At 42.0% G+C, this 14,309-nt stretch overlaps 1 protein-coding gene across 2 annotated transcripts in view; it reads right to left on the bottom strand.

Moving 5' to 3' along the window:
• Positions 1 to 14,309, bottom strand: part of SEC24B (SEC24 homolog B, COPII coat complex component) — a 124,753-nt gene that overhangs the window by 39,563 nt on the left and 70,881 nt on the right. For both annotated transcript variants that reach the window (XM_073602251.1, XM_073602260.1), the window contains 6 exons: positions 11,826 to 11,881; positions 10,935 to 11,141; positions 6,919 to 7,042; positions 3,522 to 3,680; positions 2,242 to 2,415; positions 1,594 to 1,704 (listed from right to left, as the gene is read on the bottom strand). In XM_073602251.1, the coding sequence (XP_073458352.1) occupies positions 1,594 to 1,704; positions 2,242 to 2,415; positions 3,522 to 3,680; positions 6,919 to 7,042; positions 10,935 to 11,141; positions 11,826 to 11,881 (831 nt within the window). The remainder of the gene's footprint in view (positions 1 to 1,593; positions 1,705 to 2,241; positions 2,416 to 3,521; positions 3,681 to 6,918; positions 7,043 to 10,934; positions 11,142 to 11,825; positions 11,882 to 14,309) is intronic.

The raw sequence follows: 14,309 nt of genomic DNA, 5'->3' as shown, positions 1-14,309 counted from the left end.
ACTTGATTCAAAAACAACCTGGATCACCTGGGCATGCCAAATGTGCCAATGCATTACCTTTGCTCCAAAACACAATTACAGCCACTAAATATTTATCTCTATGGGATAATTACAGCCAGCAATAGACTCAATACCCTAACCCTTCTGCAACATTTGAATAAGGCCTCATGCACACTGGGCTTGAAAAAAAAAAAAACACGCCACTTTTACAGACATTTGACATTTTTTTCTGCCTCTAAAAGCACCTCTAAGTAAGCCTGTGTGTCCATGTACACATAGGAGTTTACAGGCATATTAGAAGAGGAGCTTTTACAGGCTGGATTAAAACCCTACCAAAGGCTTGTTTAGGAGAGGAACTGAAGAGCAGAAAAAAAACGCCAGACGTGCCTAGACACTAAATGCGTCTAGCGTTTGGGCATTAATACATTCCAATGGCCAGAATAAATTAATATTCTGGCCAGTGGAATCCATTAATGTTCAAACACTTGAAGCGCCCAATAATCATGTACAATACCGCAGCTTTTACAGCGTTTTTTTTTTTTTTTTTTTTTTTTTAAATGGATTTTTTTCTGCTTCTAGGAGAAAAGATGTTCAGAGGGCCTAAATAAACGCCCTGTGTGAATAATGTGTAAACAATTTAAAGTGATTGTAAACACTCACATTGTAAAACAATCCGTTCAGTTTAAAATAAAAATGAAAGGCAAAACATTTGTGTATACATATACAAAAGCATTAAAAATACCCTTTTCCCCCCATTTTTAGAAGCAATCACATACCCTCTGTTCTCAGATGCACAAGGAGCTCAGAGAGTTGGGGAGGAGAAACAGCAGCACACTGGATGTCAGGACAAGTCTGATCATTGGAGGAGAGCACACTAAAGACTAGCACAGCCGGAGAAGGCCCCCCAACTTGTTGGAGGGGATATGATGCCCCGGGGACCTTTGAGCACTTGTGGTGGGAATGTACAAAGATACAACCTTACTGGGGCAGAATGATAGCAGTGATCCACCAAATAACGGGAGAACGGATTCAGAATAATCCCTGGGAATGTTTATTTCATGATACGAGGAAGATGGTGTCCCAATACAAGAATACCTTAGTCCCATACCTTCTAAATGCAGCTAAAGGTTTGATCCCGAGCTTATGGAGAATCCAAGAAGCGCTGAATATGTAGGAGTGGGTAGCAAAAGTGGAAATGGTGAGAGCCATAGCGGAAACATTCCATACAGTAGAGGACTCAAGAGATATATAGAAACATATGGGGAAAATGGATGGAGTTTAAAAAAATCTGAGGGCTAGTGGAATTTGATGGAGGTTTAAGGGTTCGGGGGGGTTGGGGGAATAGGGAGAATAACTGTATATTGTAAGTAATCTATGCAATAAGGAATTCTGACATAGGAATGTGATTTTTACTATATGTATTTGTGTATTCTTTGTTTATATAATAAAAGAGAATAAAAAAAAAAAAAAAAAAGAAGAAGACACTAAAATCTGTTTTTGACATGCCTATCCCAAGTATGTGAACTCTAGTGGTGATGCTTAAAAATAAAAAGATTACACACCATGTACAATTTAACATAAATTGAAACTTACCCATGTTTGCCAAAAGGCTGGTAACAGCCTGTACATCTGCTCCAGCAAACACATCTGGCAGTGAATTTACCACCGGCAAGCATAATGTATGTACACGTATCCTTCTCTGACCTGTTTACCAAAAACAAGTTTCACTCGTGTTAAACATTAATAGATTTTTTCAAAACATAAGTTTATATTTGCCATCTATGGACAGTCCTAATTATTAAACGGAAATTCAGAAAAAGCAGAAAACACTGTGCCACATCATAGGCATCACAGGATTCTGAGCCTAAGTGGATATTGCTTGAACAGTGCCTCACTTCAGTAACTTTATAAACCTGGGCTCTAAAATGTTGTAAATTCCCATCAGAAACTCACATTCTGAGTCAATAAGAAAATAAGGATACTAGCAAACAGACATTTCATAAACCGCCTGGCAACAGCACAAAATGCATGTCAGAATACAAATTAGGACTATTCCACAAATAGTCAGCATTTCCTGAGTTTTAAATGCAAAAAAATTCAGAACTGATTGGACTTAGGCTCTAAGACACCACATGGCAAAAGAAAAAAGGCCACTTTAAAAATACAGTCTATCTTTACAGCCTTTTAACAATGCAATTTATGCAAACGGAATTTTCATAGCTCCCCTTTGTGAAGAATTACCTTTGCTAGATGTATAAAGAAGGGCAACTTGAAAGCACGCCAGCGATGTATCTGTCAGACTTTCATCTATGGACATTTGCACCGCAAACCCTGCATCTTCATTAATGTTCGCGAGAGACAATAGATCCGTAGAACGCACAAAGAAATTCCCATGAAAGGTGTGTATTGAAAGGCCTGAGGATGAAGAAAAATTATCAAATTTTGAATGTGAATTTGTGACAACATCAAAAACAAAACAAAAAGAAAAATGGATCAAGCATTTCAGATCACTTAAAGAGGAGCCTCAATCTGTAAACAAAAATGTAAACGTCAGCAGCTACAAAAACTGTAGCTGCTGACTTTTAAAAACCACATATTTACCTGTCCCAGGATCCAGCAATGTCATCACCAGACCCGGTTTTTTGATGGTCTTCGGGCCCAGGTGCCGGCATCTTAACTGTGGGCAGCCAACTGTGCCCCCCTTGAGGTCTCCCAGCCGGCTGCCTACTGCATATGCACGAGCTGCACCTAATGCATGTTCCCTCAGTCTCATGGGACCTGTCACATGTCCAGAGAGACTGCGGGGGAAAGGTGGGGCGTGGCGATCTGACCAGAAGTGGGAGCGGTTACCTGTCAAAATCAGTTACCCGCTCCCCCCCTCCAAAAAAAGTACATTTCAATTATGGGAGAAGGGAGCGGAGGGGAACGAAACTTCCCCTTTTGGGTACGTTTTCAAAGTAACTTTTTAAATGTACTGATCTCCTAACCATGAGGTGCTGCCACATGTCATAACAGAACATAGTAAGATGCCATTGCGGAATTCCTGGAAATGCTAGCTACCTGGCTATTTTGGTCTTTAATATTTTAAATAACTGACCAGAAACAAGCAATCGGCACAATTTGTGACTCCGAAAGAATTGCAGCCATTGAATCTATATAATACCAATGAAAATATTTTCACAAGGAGAGCTCAGTAATAGTAGCCTACACACTTCTCTCAGTACAGTTTTGGGACAGTGAGTTCAGAGACTAATAAATCACCAAGTGGTCCCCCCAAAATTGGAGATCATACTGCAAAGAGTTCACAAAGCCAACCTAAGCCATATTTCACACAGTACTTTGCGCCAGTGTACAATGGTGTTGTAATGCTGCAAGTTTAACAAAGGCATGAGACATGCGCTAAAATTTATAGCATTTAGACCTACAGTATAAAGAGCATGACTTCTAAATGCCACTGGCCATTTTCAGTGATCTTCAGTCAAATTAGCTTTGCAATATTACAAACATAGTAATGTATATACCTTTTGTACAACGTATTCTCATAACTGCTTCAAATCCAACCTTCCTAGTGAGATAGTGATCAAGATCTTGTTTTAGTTTATCAGCCTGGGCTGTATTGTGCTTGTGGTGGAATGATGGATAATAATAGATGCAACCAGCAGAATACTTTGACATGCAGGCTAAAAAATAAAAAAAAGGAAAAAAACATTAATTTCACATCAAAAACAGCAAATGTAAACATTGCAAACTTCAGATACTGTGACTTCTGGTGGCCAGCTAAAGGAGGACTGGGAGACCCCCTTCTCTTCAACCTGGTAACTTTGCTTTTATTAAAGGAGAAGCAGCAAGGACAAAGCTTTTTTGGCCCTACTTCTCCTATGGATCACAGGTATGCAATGTAGTTCGATCTGCACTCCTGTAATCTGCTTTCAGCGGACAGCGGGTTTAAGTCCACTGTTTGCTGACATCCCTCAGCCAGTCCCCTGCCTTGCACAGCTCAGCGTCCTCTTAGTCCATTCACTCTTCCTGCATCTCTCAAACTGACAGCCAGTACGGAGGTATAGGCTCAGAGTTGTAGGATGAGAATGCAGGAGCTCGACATTGCATTCACAATCCACTGAGTGTGGGTGCAATGCCCTGCAGGCTCCTGAAGAACAAAAAAAAAAAATGCACTGTTTACCTTTTATAATATGGCCATTATTATTTTTTTTTTAAAGGTGAACTTAGCCTTTAAAGACAAAACGCAGTTCATTTATGAAGGGCCAAAGGCTCAATAGCTTGGAGACCTTGAACATTTCAAGAAATCTGTACACGGATACTTTGAATCACACATACAAAATGTCTAGCAAGTTTGCACTAGAAGACACAATGTCCTGTATATAAAATATTGCCATCTCACTGTGATGACATGTCTAAGGCAGAGCATTTCTTGTAACATGCATTAAATAGTGCTTGATTTTGTGTTTGCGAACCTATAGGCTCAATTCATAAGGCTAACACACCAGGATAAGAATCCTTATTTTTTTTAAAAAGCGACAGCTTCTTTAAACCGAGTCCAATAAGATTCGAATATTTCAGTCACATGGTTGTAACTAAAGGACCTTATCTTTGTATAAAGCTTTATAAATTTACAAACTTGATAAAAAATTATGTTCTTTAGCAAGGGACATACATTCCATAATAACTATTTGCTGAGCAGCCAACAGTAATTTTACTGCTGGCCGGAGGCTTGAGCAGGCACTGCGAAGTACCAGTACATCGCCCCGCACATGTGCACTCGCGCCCCCTGGGGTGCGCAGCAGCATGGTCTGCAGTGCTCGGTATCGGGGGTGGGATCGGCCCAGATACCAAGTGATTGCTGTGCGATCACATGTCACCTAGTAAACAGTCATGAATGAAATCCATTCATGACATCATTGTTTACTACTGTGTGTGATCTGTGATTGGTCACTAGTAATCACATGGTATTTGGGCCAATAGCCAGCACCTTGTACCATGCGATAGCTGTTCCCAATCACAGCATCACAATAATAAACAATGAATCACGAATTAAAGCTATTCACGCAGTTCAAACAAAAACAAAAAAAAAAAATCTGACTCCCAGACCCTTTAGAGTCTATGGTAACAATGAACTACTGCCGTGATACTACCCTGTTTCCCCGAAAATAAGACCTAGCGTGATTGTCGGTGATGGCTGCAATATAAGCCCTACCCCCCAAATAAGCCCTACCCTGTTTCCCCAAAAATAAGCCCTACCCTGAAATGAAGACCTACAAGGACTTTAACTAGGGCTTATTTGGGGGGTGGGGCTTATATTGCAGCCATCACCAACAATCACGCTAGGTCTTATTTTCGGGGAAACAGGGTATGTAAAAAATAAATAAAATTGAATATTTTTTGTTTTTTCTATGTAATGTCACCAGTCCATATCCCTGATCACTGCCACACTAAGTCATATGATTAGGCTGTACTGCGCTAGTGACACGTAAAAAAAGAAAGAAAAAAAAAAGTGACAAATTGCTTTTTTTTTTAAAAACTCTAAAAAACTTGTCATGCCTGTTACTAAATACACTGGACTGTCTACTATCCAAAAAAGGGGGTGGGTGGGGGGGAATTTACTGTCCTGGCATTTTAGGGCACCAGATAGGCAGTCAGTACATCAGGATTGACCAGTTTTTAAATATATATATCATAGTTTGCATACTAACTTTCACACAGACTAAATAATATACAAGGATTTGGGTTATTTTTACCAAAGGAATGTAGCATAATACATTTTGGCCTAAATTTATAAAGAAAGATTATGTTTGCAAAATTTTATAAGAAAAACGCATTTTCAAAATTTTCTGTATTTTTTCGTTTACATAGCAAAAAAAAAAAATAAAAAACCCAGTGGTGATTAGATATCATGAAAATTAAGCTCTATTTGTGTGGAAAAAATTATATAAAATTTAATTTGGGTACAGTGTTGCATGACCGGGCAATTGCCAGATAATGTAGCACAGTGCTGAATAATAAAAAATGCCCTAGTCATGAAGGGGGTAAAGCCTTCCAAAGGTCAAGTGGTTAACAATTATGCTACCAAAATTAGTGTGTGCTGTAAATTGCCTCCAGCATTGCTCCTGTTTCTTCTTGCCAGAGGGTACCCTTTTGCTTAAGCTCAGAGCCCCTGAACAGATGTAAATCTTTAGGCTGTCATCAGATCACTCTCTAGTGTTTCTGTTTTTCGAAACAATGCCAGAAATGGAGAGAAATTGAGCATGCGCAGAGCAGGGTGAGACAGTGTATTACTGGATTTTAAACAGTATAGCCACTCATTTTTTAAGTTTTACATAGCTAAACCTACAAAACTGGCCAGCCTGAAGTGATCTAGCAGGACTTAATTGTCCATCTAAAGTTCCACTTTAACCTCTTCCTGCCAACTGCCTCCTGGCCCTTTAGGAGTTCGGGCATTCGGGTCATGTGATCACTGTGATTGGCTGTCACAGCGGTCACATGATTGGAAAGCTCCAATCGCAAGTGTGCATCAGGAGCTTACCGATTCCCGCCGGCTACTGTGCTGGGAGCACGCTCTCAGCACGGTAAGTTGTAAACACAGGACCGCTCATATGCAGACAGCAGATGCCTAGGGGTTCAGGGCCAGTGTCAACTGACTTTTCTGTGTGTCAAAACTGCTTCTCTTCCCAATAAAAGTTTTTATGTAAATGCAAAATCATATTGAAGCAGCTTGATATGGTTTAGTTCACCATAGCAAATTCACCTATTAGAAGAAGCTAAAGGATCTCCGAAGCATCTCAAACTGATGCCAAATGAAAACTGATTACACATGAAAACATGCAAAATTTTCCCACTGAAACAAGCCCAAAAGCATGTTGACACAGGCCTTAATGGGAGAAAAGCTTTTTGAATTCTACAGACCTAGAGAAGCCAAGTCAGAATATTGAGAACTTAGAAGGAACAAGTCCACCGCTGTTTGCTGTCCTGAGCAATCCAAGGCCAACTTCTTATAGAAATCAGTGGCAGGACCCAGATGCTGTATACCCTTCAAATAAAATGCATAAACAAGTTAAAACAAAGCTACAATGTAAATAATACTGATTTTACACTGACCATATACATGGTTTGGACACCAATTACCTGTTCTAGAGCTGGGCTTCTGTCCATGTGTAAGTGTAAACACTGGCATGTGCTTTAAAATACCTACACAGCTGCTTTGTCTGTGTGTCCTTGACTTTGACAGGCTGTCATTTCCCAGACGCATAAACACAAATCTCCGCACAGCAGTATGAGTCTATGCGCCTGTGTGAATGAAGCCTCAGAAATAAATGTTATACTTCTTTGAAGCTGAATTGCAGAAATTGAGTAACTTTGTAAGGCACACTATGGGGTTTTTGTATACTAAAGGCAAATAGGCTATGCATTTGCAAAGTGCAGTTGCACCCTACAAGTGCAGTTGCTCCAGAGCTTATTAAATGAGGTAAAGCTTCACTTTGCAAAGAATACCCAATCACAAGCAAAGAAAATAAAAAAAAACTGCATGTTTGCTTGCACATGATTGGATGATGGAAGGCAGCAGAGCTTCTGCTGTTTATACTAATCTCTGGAGCAACTGCACTTTGCAAAGTGCACAACCTATTTGCCTTTAGCAAATCAACCTCTATGAGTTACGATCAACTAGGTGCATGAGGCCTCCTGGTCTTATCTGTATTATTTATATGTTAGGTTTATTGCTCTGCCGTAGAAACACTGGGATCTGAGGGGAGAGAAGCACACAAAAGCAGCTATGCCTGGCCCTCCCCTCTGCTGCCTATTCACAGAAGCCTTTTTGAATTTTGTGAATGTGTTCACATAATACAAAGGCTTCTGTGATTGGAAAGGAGGAGGGGAGGGGAAAACATAGCAGCTGCCGCTGAAGAATCCAATCCAGCACACTTAACACAGCACTTATAGAAGACTGAAGAGATCTTGAAGCGGCAAACAAAAAGAGCAAAAGTGCGCTGACTAAGTGTGGTGGGTGTGTAAACATTTATTAAAAGGAAGATAGCAGCTGCAGCAACTCTACTGTTGAAAATGCAATCAGAAGGATCAGCATCAAGCTTCTGAAAATACAACGATAGCTGTCTTCTGGGAGTATTATAAACCTGAGATATAAATAATAAAGTCCAGGAGATGTCATTCATCTCTTTGGACTTAACTCAGCATGCCTTCATTTTTTACAAAGCAGCTGAATTCCTGGAATACAGCTTCATCTAAAAAGGAAATGTTAAAGGGGTTGTAAAGTTAATTTTTTTTTTTTTTTAAAAATAACAAACATGTTATACTTACCTTCACTGTGCAGCTCGTTCTGCACAGAGTGGCCCCGAACCTGGTCTTCTGGGGTCCCTCGGCGGCTGTTTCAGCTCCTCCCCGCAAGCATTTACCACCTTAATGCGAGCTCCCTCGCACGGTGGTGAGTGCTTGCGGGTGCGCTCCCGTGATACAGCCGGCGGCTATAGCCGCTCGCTGTATCACTCGGCCCCGCCCCCTGGCGCGCCGCGTCATCGGATGTGATTGACAGCAGCACGAGCCAATGGCTGCGCTGCTTTCAATTCATCCACTGCAGCCAATCAGCGACCAGGCTGAGCTGCAATGAAGATGACGAGGACGAGCAGCGAAGATTCGAGGCGTCAGGTAAGTAAAACGGGGGGCCTGGGGGCGGCGGTACTGTCAAACGTTTTTTCACCTTAATGCATAGAATGCATTAAGGTGAAAAAATTTTTACCTTTACAACCCCTTTAATTATTCCAAATTATTTTAACACAATCCTAAAATAGATTAGAATTGATTGAAGCGCTGTGCCATAAATAATTAGTGCTCTAAAACATCAAAAATAATCATAATCAATAAACCAATCAATCATAAAGTGCCAACTTATTAATTTACATGAAAAATAAAAAAATAAAGTTCAGATCAATATAATATATAGCCTTCAATCTCCCACGTGTTCCCGTTCAGTATAATTGTGCAAAAATGTAAATGAAATCAGTAATATTAATGTAAAGACTGCACATGAAGATTTTACATTTGAACACATTGGGATTATAAGTGGGTTTTATGAACTTTGAATTATTGATTTAATTTACATTTTTGCACAATTATATTGCATAAGGACATGTGGGAGATTGGAGGCTATTATATTGATATGAACTTTATTTTTCATGGAAATTAATAATTTGGCACTTTATGATTGTTTGAGTTATTGATTATGAGTTTTGATGCTTTGGAGCATTACTTTATGGCACAGCGCTGCAATCAATTCTAATCTATTTTAGGATTGTGTTATAGGTTTTTGGAGTTTTTTTATTTGCAGCAGCAGTATTGGGTTTCTATTTTGTGAGTGCACTTTTTACTTTGCAGTGTTCTGACACAGGTGACATAAGCTAGTGCATCATAGCTGCCCCTGGGAAGCCCATCACCAGCGCCTTCCAGGGAGATCTCATTTGTAAACTGAGAATTCTCCCTAGATCTAAGTGGAAAAGGCTTTTTTCTCCACGTATAACAGTGAGAACATGGTGCTGATGTCATCAGTTGGCCAGAACAGAAAACACAGAAGAAGCCAGCTACCGCATCAACTGTTCAAATGGTGCCAAGGCTTTACATGAGGAGGAGGAGGAGAAGAAGGAGCAGGGCAGTAGTATAAAGAAACACAGTAAGAAGTGAGACAAACAAATTAAATGAGCATGCATTTGGATTTACCCTTTTCATTAGTGGTTTCAGATAAGGCGGCGGGCTGAAAGGGAGGGGGCTCACTTTAAAGAGAGGGCTACATGTTGCACCTACTTTTACATTCACCTTAAAGTGGTTGCAAACCTCAGATTTGAAGTAGGAACAATGCATATCCCTCTATATGGTGTGTATAGGATTGAGTTGTCTCAATCCAGGGCACCAAGTATCATTTCGGTCTGCTGCCTCTCTCCTTTGCTATCAGCATAAGTCAATTCTGACAAGTTTTCCTGATGCCAAGAGAAAAAAAAGGTGACAGGGAGAGATCTTCTGCACACAGTCTGTAATTGACAGTCTCAGCTCTGTTCCTGTGTGAAAGAGGGTGTGTCCCTTCCCTCAAATCGGCTCTTACTCAGTGTAATGCTGGCCATACACTATACGAAAAATCGGTCAAACCCATTTTCGAAAAATGAACGTTCGGCCATGACCACAAATAATTGTGCCATCATGTAATGACCGATAAATCGTTCAGTGGACATAAATAATTTTTTTGTTCATTTTTTTACATATACCTAGTTCGGATGGGAAACACATTAACCTTTCAATTTATCGTTCGTTCGGCAGAAAATTTCCAACCTTGTCCTTAGTTTTTTCGGCTCAAAAACGTCCCAGCGATTATCGATTTTGTGCCCATTAACTGGCCAAAAAAAGGAACGAACGGTCTAAATGAACGATTTTTCGTATAGTGTATGGCCAGCATAACATTAGCTCCCCACCCCGATTTCTGCCAGTTCAGACAAGCTGTATAAATTCTGCACTTTGAATGGATGTAGAGAAGACTGCAGATAGACTGGTACAACATATGTGGGAGGATTTGTTTCATCTCTGTTTATCATCTGAGGTCAGTCACTTCACTGGGTATATAAGGATTTACAACCACTTTAAAAGGTAAAATGTGCCTCTTTCACACTACCATACAACATCACTATTGACTGTTATATTTAAGGCAAATTGTTCTCTGTGGTACAACCATCTTAAAAGTCCAAAGCAAATGTGATATCCCTTGAGTTAGAGTATGGCTCAAGCAGATGCTGCATGTTCTAATTTACTCCAATGTAATTAGATTCCAGGACTCTCCAGCATAGCACTGATTCTCATACTGTACATGTCAATATATCTATGAGAGAAAATGCAGAAAATGAGCAGCAGAAAATGAGTAACAGACACTGTACCTTAGTGCTGGACCTTTGGTTAGGATCTTCTCTAGACTGCAGTAGACCAGCACCCAAAGATGGCAACTGCGTCTGAAACACCGATATACGTCCACCCGTAGGAGACATCAGTTTAAATGCTCCCTGAAGAGCAGGGCCTAAAGCACTGTGTGTTTCTCTTGTGCTTAAAAACATGCTTGGCAGAGCTGTTAATAGATCTTTGATGAGCTACGAGTTAAAAAAAAGAAATACATTTTAGTATAAACACCAAAGTTATGAAACGCTTTTCTCTAAAAAAAGAAAAAGATTCCTGGGATTAATTACTTAGGCATATTCAGACTGTCATCACAACAGAAACTGTTTCTTGTACTCAAGGCAAGCAAAAAGTATTAGAAGCACATTTGCATAATAACAGCCTAATAATGATTTAAAGAATAATTATAAGCTAATAAAAAAAAGTCACAAAAATGCTTAAACTTTTACTTAATCCCCTAAAAGACCATGTACATGCAGTACTTGGTCCTGTTCAAAAAAGCAGTTTGAAGTGATGTTAAAGGTTAAACTAAACCATTTAATGCCAGGTCCACTTAATGCCTGAACCCACTTTCTACCCCAAATGAATAAAAGATAACAGAAAAACAAAAACTTGCCTTACTCTTAGCTTTAGGCATGCTCACTGAGATCACAGTAACATCATTCTGCTAAGGATCCCTAGTCTCATAAGACACTCATCCGCTGTGCAAGAGAGCATTCTCACTGGATCTTGGATCCCACAGAAATGCCAAGTGATGTCATGCTCACTTAGGCTTGCCCACCACCAGCAGAAAGGCAAGTATTTTTTATTTTTTCTCTGATAGGAGGGGCAGAGGCTAGAAATTAAACAGGACCCAAAACATACAAACAGCTTCCTACCTCCTTGCTTTCGTGTAAATTTACGAGTAAACCATCAGGGGTCGGTAAGAAAATCTCTGAAAGAAACAAGACCTGGTATTAGAAACTACTTGGGAGGAAATGAAATGCGATATATAAAATTAGAAAAATAGTACAGACTGAAAAACCAAATCGTTTGGGAAATTAGTAGTGGCATCAATAGAAGATAAAAATGCTACAAATATTTTGAGCTTTACAGCAGAACTAAAGCAAGCCATACATGGATTGAAATTCATCCGGGTTCAGCGGAGACCAGATGAATTTCAATCCTTGTATGGGCCCCGCTGATTATACACAAGTAAATCTGTTGAAGCCTTATTTTGGAAATATTTGCTTATACTTCCGGTTGACTCCACAGGACAGGAAGTATTTCTCCAAATTGCGCTCAAAACTCTAGATTTTTTTTAATTCCTTATTTTTTCCATAGAAAGTGTGTACAACAAATAACATATCCAGCATAGGTACAAAACAAAAGTCAGGCAGAAAATTCAGACAAGATTACAAAGCGAGGTCAACAAATCAAGTTTTCTGACTTAGCACCGTGCTCAGGGCACATGGGGGAAGGACCCCGGTATAGCAATACTGACAGTGCACGGGGCCCTGGAGGCGCTCCGAGAGTTGCTTGACCTGGAGCTGGCGTTAGAACATATCAAATGATGCCACATAGTGATGTTGTATACATTTTGTAGTTAATTGGGGAGCTAGGGGACCCGAAGAACTGGTGAACCCAAACATGAGACATGTGGAAATGTAACAAATTTTAAGATCTTCACTGTATCTGTTCAGATAACCCATGAGTGGGAAGGAGTTATAAGAAAACTGGTATCCCCAAAAGTGAGAAAGGTATAAGGACCGGGAAAGGAGGGGGGAAAAGCGGGGGGGGGGGGGTGAGCAGTGAAAACTAGAAACAGGAGACGGAGAGGGAGCAGAGTAAGATAGAATAAGGTGAGATGATGTAATGTAATGCGGACTCTGGTGCTTATAGAGGATTTCTGGGCAAAGTGGAGAATCTTCTTCCTCTGAGTCAGTGAATTGGGTTCTGAGTGCCGCCTCCCACTTAGAGGGAGGGTGGGGGGGGGGGAGAGGGAGGGTGGGGGGGAAGAGAGGGGGGGAGGAAGAGAGGGGGGAGAGAGAGGGAGGGGGGGAGAGAGGGAGAGTGGTGGGGAGAGAGGGAGGGTGGGGGGGGGAGAGAGGGAGGGTGGGGGGGAGGGGGGGGAGAGAAGGAGGGTGGGGGGGAGAGAGGGAGGGTGGGGGGGGGAGAGAGGGAGGGTGGGGGGGAGGGGGGGGGAGAGGGGGAGAGAGGGAGGGGGGAGGGAGAGGGAGGGGGGAGGGAGAGGGAGGGGAAGAAGGGGAGTGAACGGTTCCTGTCGTAGACTTACTGTGGACCCCTGTTGAGCACTCAGAGTGTCCACGCAGGGGTCTGCCCTAATGGGGGTTGGAAGGAGCGTTAAGGTCTGCTCAAAACCAAGCAGCAATAAGGCAGTAGATAGAATAGACAATACGAATGGAGATGCATGAGGTGAGACCACGGAGAACCACAATGTGTGTAGCGTATGAGCCAACATAACATAACATCAACTTAACTATCAGTAAGCAGTAACTGGAGCTATAAAGCAGAACACTGTCCGCCGCGACCATACGGTAGTGGTGCCCCGGGGAGGCGCAGGTAAACCAGGGGAGGTCCCAGACCCACGGCAAACAGTAGGAGTAAGGACCCACCCAGACACCCTGTAGCATGACCCAGAGCACCAGGACAGAGGGTCCATACGTAGACCTGTGAGGAGGTCCAGCTCCAGTGCCGGCGGTTTTGCCAGAATCTGGTTCAGGATGGCCACTACAGTGGCGCGCAGATCTGGTCCCGTGGTAGCTTCAGGGATGCCACGTAGGCGCAGATTGTTTCGTCTGCTTCTGTTCTCTCTATCGTCTAGCTTCAATTGTACTTCCACAAGATGGCGGCGGAAGGCACACTGCTCCGTTTCAAGGGAGGTGATACGGGCATCGGTGGTGGAGGATTCTAGGACATTGACCCTCTCCTCCACTGTATCCACTTGCTGGCGCAGGTCATGCAGTTGCCTGGAGAGGGCATTCATTATAGATGTCGCCATTTCCTGCAGCTCCTGCCTGGTGGGCAGACCTGCCATAATGTCCCGAATGGAACCCTCTGCATTGCTGCCTGTCTCCCCTGCATGACCAGAGCTGGGTTTAAGGTCTGAGTTCTGGATCACAGGGGACAGTATGGGAGAGGGTGATCTGTCACCCCGAGCGGGCTGATCGCCGCTCGCAATAGCTTTGTTCTTTTTGAGATGAGCAGTGGTGCTCGCCGGGGGAACTCGTGGCAGCGCCATCTTGGCTGAGGCAGCGGGGGAGGAAGAGGCGTGCTGCCAGAGGAAATAGTGGGTTATTTTGGGACCCCTCTGCAGCCCCAAGTCCAGCGGATACTTACGATCCCCTGGCATGAAGTCCGGC

Source organism: Aquarana catesbeiana, linkage group LG01 (genome assembly GCF_042186555.1).
Source record: "Aquarana catesbeiana isolate 2022-GZ linkage group LG01, ASM4218655v1, whole genome shotgun sequence".
In the NCBI taxonomy this organism is placed as follows: domain Eukaryota; kingdom Metazoa; phylum Chordata; class Amphibia; order Anura; family Ranidae; genus Aquarana; species Aquarana catesbeiana.
Note: the sequence above shows the minus strand (reverse complement) of the source record. Positions and strands in the feature narration are given on the sequence as shown.